The sequence below is a fragment of the Argentina anserina genome, chromosome 1, assembly GCF_933775445.1.
Source record: "Argentina anserina chromosome 1, drPotAnse1.1, whole genome shotgun sequence".
NCBI lineage: Eukaryota > Viridiplantae > Streptophyta > Magnoliopsida > Rosales > Rosaceae > Argentina > Argentina anserina.
The window spans coordinates 18,135,198-18,155,265 of record NC_065872.1 but is presented as its reverse complement, the minus strand read 5'-3'; the positions used below and the strand labels follow the sequence as shown (position 1 = coordinate 18,155,265).

General features: G+C 38.5%; 1 protein-coding gene across 1 annotated transcript in view; it reads right to left on the bottom strand.

Moving 5' to 3' along the window:
• LOC126785868 (long chain acyl-CoA synthetase 1-like) overlaps positions 1-18,674 on the bottom strand; it is a 38,813-nt gene extending 20,139 nt beyond the window's left edge. The window contains exons 1-2 of the mRNA XM_050511542.1: positions 18,630-18,674; positions 17,873-17,962 (exon numbers count right to left, since the gene is read on the bottom strand). Coding sequence (XP_050367499.1) covers positions 17,873-17,962; positions 18,630-18,662 — 123 coding nt within the window. The 5' untranslated portion in view covers positions 18,663-18,674. The remainder of the gene's footprint in view (positions 1-17,872; positions 17,963-18,629) is intronic.
• Positions 18,675-20,068: the final 1,394 nt, after the last annotated feature.

Genomic DNA, 20,068 nt, shown 5'->3' with positions numbered 1-20,068 from the left:
TAATTAGTTAAAGACTTTAAGTTCAATAACGAGTTTGATTTGTTATTTTTATTTTATTACAAATAAAAGAAATTTTGTGTAATGTTATGACATTAGATTTTTAATTTTCTTTAGTGTAATAACCCTAGTTTTCAGAACAATATTTGATGTTGATTTGAATTCTATAAGCTGTGAAATTCAATTAAAATGAATTCGGTTGTTTGCGACTTTACGAAACGAAAACGGAAACGTTCTCGGAACGTTTAATTAGAAAAACGTTATGTTTCCGCAATGAATATATCGACTTTTATTCCGTCGCTCGTTTATGAAAACTTCCTTAACGGAAGTTATAGAGCTCGTCGATACGAGTTCGTGGACACGTCACGCGTTCGAATCGAATGTCGTACGTAACAGTTATTAACGTCAGAAGTTCGTATCCGATTTTGGAAACTGGTATAAATAGACAATTAATGGAGCTAGGGTTTCCATTTCAGGAAACCCACCCCGCGCGCCTCCCTCTTTTCTTTCTCTCTTCTCTCTCTTCCTCCCCGAGCTCTCTCCCTCTTCCTCTCGGCCTCACCACTGATCTCCCTTCTCAAGGAGACGTGGCCCTCACCGCCGGCCTAGGAGGCGTCGCACCATCCCCCGCAGGCGACCCCGAGGTCGACGCTCTCTCTCACACCACGCCGGAGCTCCACCAATGACGCCAATTTCTGCATTTCTTCTCCGCCGTACCCAAGCCATCTCCGGTGGTTTTCAAGCTCGATTGAGGTGAGGGTTAGCTTAATTAGGTTGTTGTGATGCTTGGTTGTTGATATGTGGTTGTTTGGTTTCGATTTGGAGGAGATCGGAGGAGGAGGGATTGGTGGAGATGTCGCCGCCTTAGGCGGCACGTTGGGGAGCGTGGGAGGGGTAGGAAGCGGCGTTAGGCCGTGGAGAGGTGGAGAAGGAAGAAAAGGAGAAAAATAGGGCGGCGGTGGCGTGCTACGCGCCGGTTTTGGGCTCGGCGCGTGGGCCCCACGAGCTGCCACAGTGAGTGGCGCGTGAGCGCCACGCGCGGCCTGGCGGAGGTGGCGCGTGTACCCAACGCGCCGCCACGTGCGGCGGCGCATGAACTGTGTTTCCGAAGGGTAATTTTGTAATTTATTTTTACGTGCGGTAAATGTAAAAGTAATTTACGTGCGGTAAATGTAAAAGTGATTTACGTACGGTAAATGTAAATTATAAATTACTTTCAGTAAATATAAAAATTAATTTATAAGGGTAAATCAGTAATTAATATTTACTGAGACAGTATTTACATTTAAATAGTATTCGTACGTACAGAAATACGTAAATAGTATATACACGTACATGGATATGTAATTGATGGGTATTTGTACAGAAATACATGAATAGTAAATACGTGAACAGTAATCCAGTGAACAATAAACTCGTAAAACCAGAAGTTGCTGAACAGTAACTTATTATTACAGTTTCGGCATTGAAAGGTTTACGAAACGTTTCTAAATTCTTTTCTTATCTTTTCAAGTTGATCGATAAATCAAGGAAATGAATTATCTTCTGAAATTGTAGAATTACGCTCGAGTTGATAAGGTGAGTAAAATCTCACTTATTTACGAATCTACCTTTGCGGAGATTCAACATTTGCAAAATATTAAAGAACGAAATATGACATGTATATGATATAGTAAATTTTATATATATCGTATAAATTGTAAATAGGTACATATATATATAGTTTGTTATATTATATACTGTTAGGATTTTGTTTGTGAATATGATCACAATGGTGATGAGAATTATATATTGAGCATGTGATGCGATTTGTACAAATAATGAGTAGATTATTGTACATGGTTTTAACGTTGAGAATTGTTAAATCGTTTTGTCTTCGGACGTGTTTAAGAATTATGACATGTATATAATAAAGTGGATTATATATATATATATTGTATAAATGGTAAATAGGTACATATATATATAGTTTGCTATATTATATACTGTTAGGATTTCGGTTGTGAATTATGATCACAGTGGTGATGAGAATTATATATTGAGCATGTTGATGCGATTTGAACAAATAATGAGTAGATTATTGTACGTGTTTATGTCTTCGGACGTGTGTCGCATGTCGGAACCTAGCCTTTGGCCGGGCGAAAGTTACGATACAGTTAGAGCTCTAGTCTGTCTGCCGGAGTACTGCATGTGAGGTAACAGGTGAGTTATCGGCTCATGAGTACTCATATTTTTGGACATCGGGTAGTGAGGAGGTTGCTCTATGTCGGACGTTGGGTAGCGAGGAGGTTGCCCAATGTCGGGTGTTGTTGCTTATGGCTCGATACAGTTGAAGATTCACGACCTAGAGCTTGCGGTAGTTGTGTTTGCCCTGAAGATTTGGAGACATTACTTGTATGGTGAGAAATTTAAACTCTTTTCAGATCATAAGAGTTTGAAGTACTTGTTCTCACAGAAGGAGTTGAATATGAGGCAGAGGAGATGGATGGAAACTATGACTTCACATTAGAGTACCACCCGGGGAAGGAAAATGTGGTGGCCGATGCCTTGAGCAGGAAACCGAGAGGTGTGGTGGCTTCACTTATGGTCTAGGAATGGTTCATGCTCGAAACTACATCAGAGTTTGATTTGGTACCATCGGGAGGAGAACCAAGGGTCTTTCTTGGTAGCGTCACGGTGCAACCCACATTGATCACGAGGATCATACAGGGTCAGGCGCAAGATGAATTCTCACAAGCTAAGTTGGCAGATCTTGTAGTGGATACACTTGATGAGTGCCCTTCCGAGTGGAGAGTTGGACCCGATGGAGGGTTGAGGTTCGGGGCAAGATTGTGTGTCCCAGATTGTGATGATCTCAAGGAGGAGGTCCTTCGTACGGCACATCGATCACGTTATACCGTTCATCCAGGGAACACCAAAATGTACAAGGACCTATGCAGGCAATTCAGGTGGAACGGTATGAAGAAAGATGTAGCAGAGTTTGTATCGAAGTGCCTTACGTGTCAGCAAGTGAAAGCAGAACATCAACGACCAGCTGGCATGTTGAAACCACTGACTATTCCTCTTTGGAAGTGGGAGCAGATATCTATGGATTTTGTGACTGGATTGCCTAGATTGAAGAAGGGTCATGATGCCATATGGGTGATTGTCGATTGGTTGACGAAGTCGGATCATTTTCTTCCAGTGTCGATGAAGTACTCAATGGATGTGCTAGGGAAACTATATGTGGATGAGGTAGTAAGACTTCATGGAGCTACAGTTTCTATTGTTTCTGATCGAGATGCACGTTTCACTTTAAAGTTCTGGGGTGGTTTGCAGAAGGCAATGGGCACTACCTTGGATATGAGTACAACTTTTCACCCTCATACCAATGGACAGACGAAAAGGGTGAATCAGGTGATGGAAGACATGTTGAGAGCATGTGTGCTGGATTTCAAGGGTAGCTGGGAAGATCATTTGAGATTGATTGAGTTTGCCTACAACAACAGCTACCATTCTAGCCTTGCCTACTAGCATGTTAGGCGTTCACAGCGTCTTCTACATTTCCATGTTGAGGAAGTATGTACCAGATGAGTCACATGTGATTGACCACATCACCATTGAAGTGAAGGAAAATGCCACATTTGTTGTTGAGCTGGTTCGTATTCTGGATAGATCCACAAAGAAGCTTCGAAGGAAAGAAGTAGAACTAGTCAAGGTGTTGTGGAGTCACCATGATAAGGGTGATGCATCTTGGGAGCTAGAGTCGGACATGATGACCAGATATCCACAGTTGTTTGTTGAGTGAACTTGAATTTCGGGACGAAATTCCTTTAAGGGGGGTAGATTGTAATAATCCTAGTTTTCGGAACAATATTTGATGTTGATTTGAATTCTATAAGCTGTGAAATACAATTAACATGAATTCGGTTGTTTGTGACTTTCGAAACGAAAACGGAAACGTTCTCGGAACGTTTAATTAGAAAAACGTTACGTTTCCGCAACGAATATATCGACTTTTATTCCGTCGCTCGTTTGTGAAAACTTCCTTAACGGAAGTTGTAGAGCTCGTCGATACGAGTTCGTGGACACGTCACGCGTTCGAATCGGACGTCGTACGTAACAGTTATTAACATCAGAAGTTCGTATCCGATTTTGGAAACTGGTATAAATAGACAATTAATGGAGCTAGGGTTTCCATTTCAGGAAACCCACCCCGCGTGCCTCCCTCTTTTCTTTCTCTCTTCTCTCTCTTCCTCCCCGAGCTCTCTCCCTCTTCCTCTCGGCCTCATCACCGATCTCCCTTCTCAAGGAGACGTGGCCCTCACCGCCGGGCTAGGAGGCGTCGCACCATCCCCCGCAGGCGACCCCGAGGTCGACGCTCTCTCTCGCACCACGCCGGAGCTCCACCAACGACGCCAATTTCTGCATTTCTTCTCCGCCGTACCCGAGCCATCTCTGGTGGTTTTCAAGCTCGATTGAGGTGAGGGTTAGCTTAATTAGGTTGTTGTGATGCTTGGTTGTTGATATGTGGTTGTTTGGTTTCGATTTGGAGGAGATCGGAAGAGGAGGGATTTGGGGGAGATGCCGCCGCCTTAGGCGGCGTGTGGGGGAGTGTGGGAGCGGTAGGAAGCGGCGTGAGGCCGTGGAGAGGTGGAGGAGGAAGAAAAGGAGAAAAATAGGGCGGCAATGGCGTTCTACGAGCCGGTTTTGGGCTCGGCGCGTGGGGCCCACGCGCAGCCTGCCGGAGGTGGCGCGTGTACCCCTCGTGCCGTCACGTGCGGCGGCGCATGAACAGTGTATCCGAAGGGTAATTTTGTAATTTATTTTTACATGCGGTAAATGTAAAAGTAATTTACGTGCGGTAAATGTAAAAGTGATTTACATACGGTAAATATAAATTTATTTTACATACGGTAAATGTAATTATAAATTATTTTCAGTAAATGTAAAATATAATTTATAAGGGTAAATCAGTAATTAATATTTACTGAGACAGTATTTACATTTAAATAGTATTCGTACGTACAGAAATACGTAAACAGTATGTACACGTACAGGGATACGTAATTGATGGGTATTTGTATAGAAATACATGAATAGTAAATACGTGAACAGTAATCCCATTAACAGTAATACAGTGAACAGTAAATTCGTAAAACCAGAAATTGCTGAACAGTAACTTATTATTACTGTTTCGGCATTTAAAGGTTTACGAAACGTTTCTAAATTCTTTTCTTATCTTTTCAAGGTGATCGATATATCTAAGAAATGAATTATCTTCTGAAATTGTGGAATTACGCTCGAGTTGATATGGTGAGTAAAATCTCACTTATTTACGAATCTACCCTTGCGGAGATTCAACATTTGCAAAATATTAAAGAACGAAATATGACATGTATATGATATAGTGGATTATATATATATATCGTATAAATGGTAAATAGATACATATATATATATATATAGTTTGCTATATTATATACTGTTAGGATTTCGTTTGTGAATATGATCACAATGGTGATGAGAATTATATATTGAGCATGTGATGCGATTTGTACAAATAATGAGTAGATTATTGTACGTGGTTTTAACGTTGAGAATTGTTAAATCGTTTTGTCTTCGGACGTGTTTAAGAAATATGACATGTATATAATAAAGTGGATTATATATATATTGTATAAATGGTAAATAGGTACATATATATATAGTTTGCTATATTATATACTATTAGGATTTCGGTTGTGAATTATGATCACAGTAGTGATGAGAATTATATATTGAGCATGTTGATGCGATTTGAACAAATAATGAGTAGATTATTGTACGTGTTTATGTCTTCGGACCAGTCTTCGGACGTGTGTTGCATGTCGGAACCTAGCGTTTGGCCGGGCGAAAGTTACGATACAGCTAGAGCTCTAGTCTGTCTGCCGGAGTACTGCATGTGAGGTACAGGTGGGTTATCGGCTCATGAGTACTCATATTTTTGGACATCGGGTAGCGAGGAGGTTGCTCTATGTCGGACGTTGGGTAGCGAGGAGGTTGCCCAACGTTGGCGGTGTACTATTTGAGGGGTAACAGAGGTGTACCAGCGCTCAATAGTACCCGTATTATAAATACATTTGGGTAAACAGAGGGGTTGTCTAATTTCTCATGAGCACTTTCATTTTCATATTTTTTTGGGACAACCAGATGGGCCGTCCATTGACTCATGAGTGCATTTATATTTTGTTGATTTGTGAATTGTCGTATATGTTGATATGCGAGATATATTGTTTTATTTACTCATACGAGCTGTAAAGCTTACCGGGTTTGTGTTTACAATCCCGGTGCACCAATTCGATGGTGTATGGGATACTACTGCAGGTGTCGATTAGTGGGAATCGAATGACGACTCCGGAGACTCGAAGTTGTTCATTATCTTGATTGTGGTGAGGTTTCTATTGCGGATTTGTGTGTGAGAACTTGTAAGGATTTATTTGTGAGTTGTGAGAGATTGTGAGGATTATTTCATTTCCATTTTATGTAATGTTGATTTACAATTTGGTTTGTAATAATTGGTTGTCTGAGTTGTATTGTGAACTCATTAATGATCCGCTGTGCATTTTAAATGATTTCGATTCGTTGAGATTGTTTTGGTGTTGTACGACTTTAATATTTTGAGTTTTTATGCTCGAAATTTTAGGGTCGTTACATTTAGCATTTCTAAATTTTAAAATTTTAAGTTCATATAATTCAAGACGACTCAATTTAAGTTCGACCTCATCTAATAAAATAAACCGGCCCAGCCCAGCTCGAGATTTTTCAAGCCGAGCCGAGTTTGAACATGAAGCACAAAAATCAAATTTTGGCCTGACTCGAACTCGATAGAATGAAAACAAGCCAAATATGAACAACTTATTATTAGGCTCGGCTTAGCTCATTTACACCCCTAACCATCACAGGAGTTTTTTTAGATCAAATAAATTGTATTTCTAAAAGAATGGCCAGAAAGCTCGTTACATCATATGTCAAGCTCTATAATATAAGTTGAGCAGAGGCTACAAACACCATGAACGAAACCTTCACTGATTACAAATTGGCTCAACAAGAGGCTACAGCAATGGAACTAACAACGTTGTTACCTAATTTCATGAAAACGGATTACAGTTTGCCTAGAGACCTCAATTGGTGTACATACAAGTAATCCAATTTCCTTTACAGGAGTTCAGGAGGTTTATGGGGCACATATTCAAATTTTCTCCTTGTTTTCTACAAATGAAGATACTTACATTGATACATGTTCCCTGCTTTATACAATTATACTAGTAACTAACTACGGAAGCTTGGAGCAAATATTCAAGTCTGTGCAAGTTCGATCTGCTCTGGTTTTCAGGAATGATAATGAAAGGTAATGCTAAATCCTTTTATAAATTTCAAATTTCTCTTAATTTGATTTGTTCTCTTACTACTTATATTCTGCTCTGGTTGGAGCCTTTGCTAGTTGCTACAACTGATTATTGAGGTGGGATATCATTGGTTTTAGCTACATTGGCTGCATAAGGTACTTCTGAGATCAGATATAGTTATTAATCAGATTTTTTTTAATAATAATCAGATTTTTTTTAGGATCAACGATCTTAATTGTTTCGTATGCAAGTATTGGTCCTATGTTTCCTAAAAGATAAATTAGCATGCCATTACGAAAATATCAACCTTATTAACCCGAAATGTTCAAAAACACATCCAGAATGTGGTAGGAGTTCCTGAATATTAGTACTTTGCAGTCATTGTTTACGACTTTACACAGAGTCCCATTTGTGTCCTACATGACTACATCATTCATGTTCTAGTAGTGTAGTGTAAAATATGTGATTATTTTCAGGGAAAAATTCATGGTACTCCGCGCCATCATGAAATTCATTGATTGGACTAACATGGGAAAGCTTAATAACTTGGTTATGGCTGCAACATTCTTACCGGCCAGTTTCATACACATAAATTGCAGTGACTTAATCTCCCTTAAAAATTAAGATACATTCCTACCAGCCTGTTATTATTTAGGATTTAGCGATCTTAACTAAAATTTTCGTCCGGCATCCAGATTTCGGTAGAGTTCATCAAGTCCAACCTGTAAAATGGGCAGTTGTCAGTTGCTTGCTTCACAGTTTTAAATCTGCATTATATCTGCAATCATAGTACTTGATGATTTACCTGGAATATTCCTTTTCTTTTTCAAAGTGGCAATCACCAAGTCCCTTTCTATGTCGAAGGGATGAGGTTCTATAATGATTCCTTAATATGTTCAAAACCACTCAGCTGGTTACAAAAGAAAATTAATCAATCATCATATCCCAAGGCGATTCATTGCACACATTCAAGGTTAGAAATTAAAAGTACAGGAAAAGAATGCACGCCCCTAGCTTAATCCATCAATTCGCATTACTGAACTGGATTGAAGTGCCGAGCTAACAATATTAGATAAGACTAGATGGTACTGCATATGCACAAGTACAACAACAGCAAGTCCTGCTAAAGAGGACAATAGATTCATCAAGAAAAGAGAAGAAAATAGGCCTCCTATATCTGGCTCCTATATTGTTCATGTTTTACTAATTACTGTTCCAATATACTGTTTTACCAAAATACTGTTCACAGTTACAATTTACCATGACACTGTTTATAAACTGTTTTCCCGTAGAACTGTTCACAAAACACTATTCCTAGTGTTATTCATGCGGCGTCACTATTCACCGACCGCCACCAATGATCACCAAATTTCACTACCACAATCTAAATGACATTCCTAACAACTTCCTAATTCACCACAAAGTCTAATTGTGAGCCTAAACATTTCAATTTAACAAGAACCGAAAAGTCCCAATTTAAAAACCTAAAATTTCTTTTCTTCGATTCTCCTAGCACACAACGATTGGGGTTAAATCTTTTGGAGGGTTTGTATTATGGAATGAGACCTTCAAAATGAAACAAGAATCGTACCAATTGGTTGCCGGATGAGGGAGATCCAACGAGTTGAAGTTCGGGGAAATATTCTTTTTCGGGAGAACTTCCAGGCTTCACCGCTCCTAAACGGCGGCGAGATGGCGGGTGACGCTACCACCAATCAACAAGGGATGCAGCAACCTTTCAAACGTGACCGGTGAGCCGCTCTATGGTGGCCGGACGGCGGAGATCCAGCGGCCCAAAGTCGGCTGCTCGGGAGAGAAATGTCTGGATTTTTTTTTTCTGGTGAACAGTGCCCGTGAACAGTACTGATTTTTCTCCCATTTTTCTCTTTAATTCCCCTATTTATACTATTTTCCAAAATTGTCCAAATATCTTTTAATTCGTAACTTCTTCTTACGAAATCTGATTTAGGCGTGCCACGTGTCCACTAATTCGTATCGACGAGCTCTATGACTTTCATGTAAGGAGTTTCCTAAGAATCCCAATGAGTCAAAAGTCAATTCTTAGACTCGTCAAATTGAACGTTTCCGAACAATTAATATTTCGAACCCTTTCGTTTTCATTCTTGGCTAATAAAATTGGACAATGACCAACTTAATAATATCCGTGAACTCATTGGAAATTAGATATGAATTTTTTGGGTTATTACATTATACCCCCCTTAAAAAAATTTCGTCCCGAAATTTAAGCGCACTAGCCAACCATTAATTCTCAACTTCTTCCCAAAAGTTCAATTCACCTTCTCCAATAATTTTCCTCTCTATGATGCCTACACGAGGTGATCACAGCTCACTTTTCTTCTATCATGGTGTTATATAACTTCACTGTGTATGCAATGAAATCTAACAATGAGCATGATAACACTCATCCAGGAAAACCACGACTCGAATATCTCTGATCAAATGCAAAACAAGACATTTAAGGTATAAGGCGAATTTAGAAACAAACTTCACTATTCAATCAAATTCCAATAGGTCATAACTGCATTTACTTATGTAACACACATTGAGTGCAGATGTACAACCTTAGCGTAGACACATAGCATACCATATGTACCTGAACCTGCTAGATGACCTTGCTCCTGCAGAGTCCAGCATACCCTCGATGTTAACTTCTCTTCTTGTCCACTCTCACCACCCCACTAAAGGTGAGCCCTTCAACTAGATGGTCACACGGCGCCATTCTAATAGTCTTCTCTTAAGGGCAGGATAAGTTCAAATGAACATATTACACGGTAGGGCATTAGGAGACAAGCTAGACATCGTTGTCTTGAATGTCACCAACTTTCAGAAAAGTTCAACGAATCTTACAGGTGACTTCTCTTCTCTGACAGATCTCACTATGCTATTGAAGAATGAGGTTTCGAGGTTAAGTGGTCTACCACATCAACACTACATAATCTCTCTTTACACTGTGTCGCTTTCAAGTCTTAGAAACCGACATTTCCAAGTCTCTCGGACCATTATAGTTTTCAACTACCCCATACCTCAAACTTCTTCCAAACAGACAATCTTTCACATGTTCTAACATTAATAGTCACATGTGAGCCACCCAAGTTAGCATGCTTGTAATGGAACCCGACCATCGATAGATGATCCTCCCGAAATCTAATGATGTTCTCAACATAGAGATGTCAACATACCCCTTTGTCTAATTCACCAATCCCTTGCGATTAACATGCTATCCTCACGTCATGAGTTAGCTCCTACCACTAAGCATGGTCAAAACTCTCAACATGTAACATTAGTCAAATCAATGATTAACACATGCCTACTACTTACATCACACATAGTGGTTTTCAAATAAACGTGCTTTATCACGACAATACCTTCATGACTTCACCACAATGCATCGCTAGAATAACGAACCTACCATTCCTTCCAATCAACAAAACAATCTCCTTTCATGATCATCTCATTATAAATCATAAAAAAATGTCGTGCATGATGCCCACACAAACACCTTATCTGTAACAGCAACACGATAAAAATATTAACTCACTGAGTCCACGACCACAACAGAACACCACCTTGGTCTAAGAATTACTCTCGAACAGTTCACCAGAGAATCGACTAATATACGCACAAGGCAGCAGAGAACCTCTACCGCCACCATAAGAGGGACGCATCACGCATCCTACCACCCTCACCAAAACTTACCGTCGGAAATTAATTACAGCTACCTGCTTCTATCAGTGGTATGTCACAGTTTGCAGGTCAGACAAAGAACATATTTATCCCCCGATAGTGGGACATGAAAATTAGATGGATTTTACAATGCAAATTCCAACACGACCACAACTGAGATATACTTTACCCCTGGTTCATACATGCCTCAAATGCATGACACATGGCCTCACACAAACGCCCCAGTGGCATCATCTAAAGTATTGGTTTCCCCACAGTTGTAGTACTAATAAGTTCAGTAATCACTTCAACAGAATACTGATATTGGGTCCACCATCTCCTCCAGACTAACCCAAAATTGTCGCTGCACCACCATTCTACACAGTTGTTTCTTTACTTTCATCAAGAACCCTCATGGCCACCGATTATATTTTGAGAATCCAAATGCTCCTGCTCAATTGCCAACGCATTTGGCCAAAATAATTGCTCTGCAAGCAGCAATTAAAGAATCACTCTCTTATCGTAAAATTTATCCCTTGTTGAACTCTTTAGTTAACATCTCCTTATCCAACAATAAACGACCTGATGCATAGAGAGAAAAGAGCCTCAAAGTCTCCAACACTAAACACCACTTGCACCTGAAAAAAGAATTCGGTCCTCAACCGCTCTTTACCAATGTTAAAAGGTGCTTGTCACGAAAAATTCGTTAAAACACCACTAAGTTAAGGTCATCTCATCCTTACCTTCCATAGAATTACTTCACCACCATTACATCTCATTTAGATCTGTGGCATACCTAAGTTCCAATTCTCAACACCAGACAAATGATTAATTCATGAAAGATCAGCGCTCTCAATTAAATGCTCAACTAGCAAATAATTAAATCATGACACCATAAATGAACCATGTGTAACATCAATTGTCTGTGGCCCAACCAAAACAAGTTGAAACGCAACGATGACATAATGTGAATCTCAATTCAATAATTGCATCACCACCTTAAGGATGTATCACACACCCTACCACTCTGTTACCAATAATGTTAGAGATGCTAGTCACGAAAATTTTCGTTAAACCACCTCCAACCTATGGTCTTCACATCCCTTACCTTGAACATAATACTTCAGCCTCATTAGGCTTCAACTTAGATTAGGTGCAGAACTGAAATCCAGTCCTCAACATTGAAACACTGAATATCCCTCAATACAGGGTCAAAGCTCTTCATCAAGACTTCTTGATAGGTCTTTGCCCTAATGGAAATCTATATACTCAAACCAATTAGCAATCCTGTAACTTCTTCATCCTAAGTTGATGGTAACTGGATCTCAGGTCAATCTTAGAGAATATTGTAGCCCCTCTAAGCTGATCGAACAAGTCATCAATCCTAGGCAAATGATATTTAGTCTTGATGGTCACCTTATTCAATTCCATATAATCCACACACAACTGCATGAAACCATTTTCTTTTTCACGAATAACACCGGCACACCCCAAGGTGAGACACTAGGTCTGGTGAACCCTTGGTCTAATAGGTCATCTATCTGCACTTTCAATTCTTTAAACTCGTTCTGTCCCAACCCATAAGGCGCCTTCGATACGGTGCTATACCAGGTACAACATCAAATAAAGAAATCAACAACCCTCTAAGAAGGTAAACTACTCAGTATCTCCTGAAACACCTCATTATACTCGGATACCACAACAATGTCTGCAATAGCTACTTCTAGATCCACAGACTCCACATGTGCCAAGACTCAAGCTCTCATGGCATTATCCAATTTGAGGCAACGATAATGAAAAATTGACTCCCCGGGACTATGGAAAAACACTACCATGTCCAAGCAATCGATCAAAGCATGATGTGACCTCAACCAATTAATTCTTAAGATCACCTCATATATGTGGTCCGGAATCACTATCAAGAAAGCATGGAATTCTCTACCCCCAATCACAATAGGACCAGCCTTGCAGATTGTCTCAAGCTCAAGAGACACTTCAAAAGCCGAAGTAACACATAAAATACGTCCAAGAGATGTAGGAATCAACCCTAACACCTCTACTACCGAATTAGTAATAAAAGAGTTTGATGCTCCCGTATTAAACAGTGTTCCAGTAAGGTAGTCAAAAATAAGTAAGGTACATTCCACTCCTGTGTCCCGCTATTAATCAAGATTTTTAGAGGGAACATGAATCAACGAAGTATCGTCACAATACTTACTAGAGGACCAAACCTTAAGGTATGGCTCTTAACACTCTTACATACCTGGCGACATATCAATACCGAGAAACATGTGATGGGGGCCCGCTGCAATCGGGTCATCGCTAGCGGATGATATTGATAATCACCAAATACATAACAAGGCTTTGATACCAACTGTCACGACCCCGAAATTTCAAGCATGAAACTCAAATTTCGAAGTCATGAAAAACACTAAAACAATCTCAATGAATCGAAATCATTTTAAATGCCACAGCAGATCATCTCTGAGGTCATAATACAACTCAGTCAAACTGATTATTAGAAACTAAATTTATAATCCGACATTATAAAAAATGGAAATGTATAATTTTCACAAAATCCTCACCAAGAAATCCACACAAAATCTTCACCACAAGATGGAATTAAATAAATTCAAGTCCTCTGAGCGGTCCGTCGATTTCCGCTAACTCACACTTGCAGAGTTATCCCCTACACCATCGAATAGGTGCACCCGGATTGTAAACACAAACCCGATAACTTTTACAGCTCGTATGAGTAAAACAACAAAATCACTCGCATATCAATATATACGAAAATCGACAATCAACAAATATAAATGCACTCATGCCTCATTAGACGGCCCATCTGGTTGTCTAATAATGTGAAAAATATATGTACGCATGAGAATTGGGCAACCCCTCTGTTTACTCAAATGCATTTATAATACGGGTACTCATGAGCGCTGGTACACCTTTGTTACCCCTCATGTAGTACGCCGCTGATATTGGACAACCATATGTCATCCAATATCAAAATATATGGGTACTCATAAGCCGATAACCCATCTGTTACCTCATATGCAGTACCCCGGCATACAGACTAGAGCTCTAACTGTATCGTAACTTTCGCCCGGCTAAAGGCTAGGTTCCGACATCCCAAACACGTCCGAAGACATACACACGTCCGAAGACAAAAACTCGTCCGAAGACATCAATCACGTCTGAAGACAAAACTCGTCCGAAGACATCAATCACGTCCGAACACAAAAACTCGTCCGAAGACATAAATCACGTCCGAAGACAAAACTCGTCCGAAGACATCAATCACATCCGAAGACAAAACTCATCCGAAGACATCAATCACGTCCGAAGACAAAATTCGTCCGAAGACATCAATCACGTCCGAAGACATAAACTCGTTCGAAGAATAATACACGTCCGAAGACAAAAACTCGTATGTAGACATAAAACACGTCCGAAGATTGGTCTGAAGACAAAACTCGTCCAAAGACATAAATCACGTCCGAAGACAAACACGTTTTAACAAAACTCAATGTTAAAACCACGTACAATAATCATCATGTCATATTGTACAAATCAAATCACATGTATAAATCTCATTCACCAAAATGAACATATTCACAATGAAATCACGACAGTAATAAATATAGCAAACTATATATATATATATATACCTATTTACCTTTTATACAAATATATATATTCCACAATATCAAATACATGTCATATTGCATTCTTTAAAATTCTGTAAAATCTTGAATCTCCGCAAGGGTAGATTCGTAAATGTGAGATTTTACTCACCTTCTTTCATGCGTGCAACTTCCACAACACTGAAAGTAATTTCCTCACTCGTTTCGTCAGTCACCTAATAGCATGATAAATGCTTAGAAAATGATACGTAAAATATCAGGTGACGATTTTAGTACAGCTAAATGTTGTTCATAAAACATTGTTCACAGAACACTGTTCATGTTTTACTAATCACTGTTCCAATGTACCTTTTTACCAAAACACTGTTCACAGTTATCGTTTTTTACAGAGACACTGTTCATAAAACACTGTTCACATCATATTACAAAACCTTGTTCATAAAAACACTATTTACAGACCGCCACCAATGATCACAAAATTTCACCACCACAATCTAAATGACATTCCTAACAACTTCATAGTTCACCACAAAGTCTAATTCTGAGCCTAAACACTTCAATTTAACAAGAACCGAAACGCCCCAATTTAAAAACCTAGAATTTCTTTTCTTCGATTCTCCTAGCATATAACGATTGGGGTTAAATCTTTTAGAGTGTTTGTAGTATGGAATGAGACCTTCAAAATGAAACAAGAATCGTACCGATTTGTTGCCGGAGGAGGGAGATCCGACGATTTGAAGTTCGGCGAAATATGCTTTTTCGGGAGAACTTCCGGGCTTCACCGCTCCTAAATGGCGGCGAGATGGCGGGTGACACTACCACCAATCGACAGGGGATGCAGCAACTTTTCAAATGTGACCGATGCACCGCTCTATGGTGGCCGGACAGCGAGATCCGGCGGCCCAAAGTCGGCTGCTCGGGCGAGAAATGGCTGGATTTTTTTCGGGTGAACAGTACTCGTGAACAGTACCGATCCGAATTTCTGATTTTTCTCCCCTTTTTCTCTTTAATTTCCCTATTTATACTATTTTCTAAAATTGTCCAAATATCTTTTGATTCGTAACTTCTTCGTACGAACTCCGATTTAGGCGTGCCACGTGTCCACTAATTCGTATCGACGAGCTCTACGACTTTCATGTAAGAAGTTTCCTAAGAATCCCAATGAGTTAAAAGTCAACTCTTAGACTCGTCAAATTGAACGTTTCCGAAAAATTAATATTTCGAACCCTTTCGTTTTCATTCTCGGCTAATAAAATTGGACAATGACCAATTTAATAATATCCGTGAACTCATTGGAAATTAGATATGAATTTTTCGGGTTATTACATAATATGCGATAGATGACAAGAAAATAAATTTTTTTTTATCATGCGTTCATGAATTCTTTCAAAAACTCGAGGTACAGCAAGAAGCGTTGGCTTCAACTCCATCATATCATCAGCCAGTGCATTAAGGTCCTTCACATAAGAATAAATTCAGTCCAATTTACTAAGTCATTTTAAAAGTACTACTTAAAGAACAGAACTACAGACAGGAGGAGTTCAGAGTTGGCTCCTTCCTTCAGCTTGATTAGACTTGATTTGTAACCAACAGATATACAATTCTGTAGTTTCATACCCATGATAGTAGCCAACAGAAGCACCAGTGCGAAAAAAATACTCCTCAATTACTCGGTCCAGAATATGTGCCAGAGGAAGGAAAGAAAGGTACACATCATCCACTGTCATCTACTCTACGTCAGAAATCAATGCACACGTCATTACAACAAAACCTCTTTAGGCTATTCTATTTAGTGCTGAAAATAGGGAAAGGGAAAGACATGTATGGTATAACAGAAAACTACCAGACATGTCTTCACATTTACCTTATCTTCAAATTGTTCCATATGAAGGTCAATTCCTCTCACAGCATGCAGCGTTTTCATGCGTTAGCACTTGTGTACATGATTGTGCAGATAGTTTGAGGTTGCGGTGGAAAAATATCTGATGGGTTTTGTTTGCCCTGACAACAACAGCCTGTTGTAAGAAGAAAAGAAAAACAGATTTGGGAGTACAAGTTAGGATTTGAATACAGCATAAAATTGTCAAGCAAATTAATGTACAGATCGACCAATATAATATATATAACTCACTTTGCCTATATCTATTCAACAAACTGGCACCTCATCTTAAAGGAATAAAAAGCTGTATTACTTCAATTTGGATAGGTAATTGTGAAGAAAAGACATTGGAAAAAGTTGTAATGCAGGTTGGTTCTACTAACACAGAGACACTAACCATCTCAGTGAATTCACTCCATGAGTAAGGTTTCATCCCAATTCGCACTGATTTATCCTTCTCTTCGTTTGTGAACGAAGTGAAGCAAACCATCACTGCATAACAACCAAGTTCAGTACAAAATCTTCAGGCACCATCCTGAATTCTGGATATGTCTAGTCATTCTCACCTTTTAGTCGTTGAGTAGATGTACAATAAGGACTCAATAGCTGAAATGGAAAGTGGTTATATTCAATCAGGAGCCATGCATATATGTAAATTGATATACTGGTGAACATAATTTCAATATAATGATAGTAAAGATATTAAATCTCACTTTAACTTTCTTATCTTGGATGAAAACAACATCAACCTCTGCATGATCTATCATAAAATTTACAGCTCCTGGTCCTGCATCGAGTCATCCACAAAACCCCTTATGAGAAGTGTAATTACATTGTTCGACATACAATTTCCCTTAAATTATAAAATAGAATTATAGATTTCAACACTTGGAAAAGTTGAAACCATGATACTAAAATTATCTTTGGGGAAATCAGACTTTGAACTGAACAATATTTTTACCTAGAGTATCGTATAGAGGCACACAGATCAGACTGGGGGCATTGCAAGCCTACATAACAAGCAATGCATTTCTCCATCACATGGTTGATCATATACACAAAAATGTGATATGAAATTAAAATAAAAAAAATATTCAAACCCACCTCCATTGCCATAATCCATTGAGGGCGATTTGAACCATAAATTCCAATCCGGGAACCCTATGACATAGTCAAATTTCAAAACCAAGAAAGAGACTAGTTTCAGTTTTTTTTGGTTACAAGAGACTAGTTTCAGTTTGCCATAATCAACAACTATATATTACAAGCGCTTCAAATTACTCATGTCTACTTACTGGTTCCACACCAGATGCTCGTAACGCAGAGCCAACATGCAGAACTTCTTCATAAACCTCCTTGTAGGTTTTCCAAACATAAGGTCCAATCTGAAAAGATACAAACAGTTAAAGGCATAGATGAATTGCCAAATTAGCTGGACACATGAATATATATTAGAATTGTATCCCTTAACAAGGACGTAGCTACACACAGGCTACGGTGGGCTATAACTCATCCCAAATTCTCAAAAAAGCTTGATTTTGTAGTTTAATTTTAGTGTAAATTATTTAGTTTTAAAAATTAGCCCACCCCAATTATTTAAATACTTAGCCCATATGTTTTTATCTTAGTTCATATATATTTTATCAAATATAAACTTTTCTTTTATGAAGTAATTCAATTACTAATTCGGCTTGCTTTCAAAGTTCTTTACCTGTTGTCTTTTTAAAACGGCTGCTCTTCTCTCTCCAGTGACTAAGTACAAGTCTATACTTTCGGGTATGTCATTAAGTTTTACTCATATGATTGTGATTTAACTCCTCATGCTAATTGATTGGTATCCTTGAGTCAAATGATTTGAATTCAATAAGATATCATGATTCTCATTGTACTATTGTTAAATTGGGATTAGATATGATCATATATAGTTATCTTATATATGGTTTAATTTACAAAGAAAATATATGTGGTAAACGTGCATTGAAATTTTTTTTTTTAGCCCACCCCAAATCAGAATCCTAGCTCCGCCTTGTTCCTTAAGTTGATATACTTCACCTTCTCATCCACAATTTCACGCCATCCAAGCATTCGATTTCCGGGAAACTTCTAAGCAGATCGACTGCAGTGCATGAAGAGTTCTTTTACCAACACATAAATCAATAAATGAATATAACCCTGCCACAATATTCACAGGGATATTTTTTTATTTTCTTTTGATTGTATCATATGAAGTTATGAACTATTAGCTGTTACTATTTAAAAAGTGAAATAGTAATAGGAAGTGGAATTACCTAAAGACATCCCAAATGTATTTACTTCAGGATGAGGCGGAGGAAAATCATTTTTTGAAACTAAACTCCGAATACACTGGACCAACTGAAGGCTTCCCATTTTCTCCTTTCCTTCCTTCCGCAACTTGAGATGAGAACATCTTCATTGTTGTTTAATTAATTGTGTTCAAACCTGCATATATCAAGTGCATATGAATATTTCATTTGAACAAAATGAATGAAAAATGGCATTAAATACTTGGTTAAACCACCAGATTTATACTCAGCTATGTAGCACCGACACTTCTAAGGCTGGAGTGTCGAAGTGTTCGACACTCCCTGACACTCCGACATGGCCTGACACTTCTCCAACACTCCATGTGACGTGTCAGTAATATTGATTTTTCTGACACTTCCCCAACACTTTGACTAACACGCCACGATTTAGATAAAAAAAATAAAAATAACCCAAATTTTGTTTCAACTCCATCATTTTCCCTTTCTTCTTTCCTTAGATTTATTTCTTTGAAATTGTTATGCAATAGAATGAACTTAAATCTTTAATTTGACATTATTTCATGTGTTATATATTTGTTTTATGCATTATATATAAATTATCGTGTCGAGCTGTGTCAGAATCTGAATTTTTTAGATTTGCTGTGTTATCTGTGTCGCGGTGTCCGTGCTACATAGCACTCAAGGTTATGTTCTTCGAACTTATTGAACACACAAAAAGAATATGGGAAACTCCAAATGGATAATATGAGTACTGAGAATGAGGCGGAAGTGCAGGGAAGCCAAATATGATGTCTAGCTAACTTTAACCCAATCAATATATATATATATATATACAGTCATTATCCAGAGTGAAACTTCACTCTGAAATTACAGAGTGAAGTTTCAATTTTGGCACACTTTTCGGTCAAATGTTTTCACCATAAGCGATTTAATATTGAGGTATGATATTCAAGATCATCTCTACAAAGTTTCATCCAATTTGACAATGGTTTGAGCTTTCAAAATTGAGATTTACACAAACGGTTCACGTTGAACAGTTTTAATTCATTCATTGATTTAATCTAATTTCAATACCTTAACAATGTCCGAATTAGATGAAATTTTGTAGAGATAATCTTGAATAGCATACCTCAACATTGAATCGCTTATGGTGAAAACATTTGACCGAAAAGTGTGCTAAAATTGGAACTTCACTCTGTAATTTCA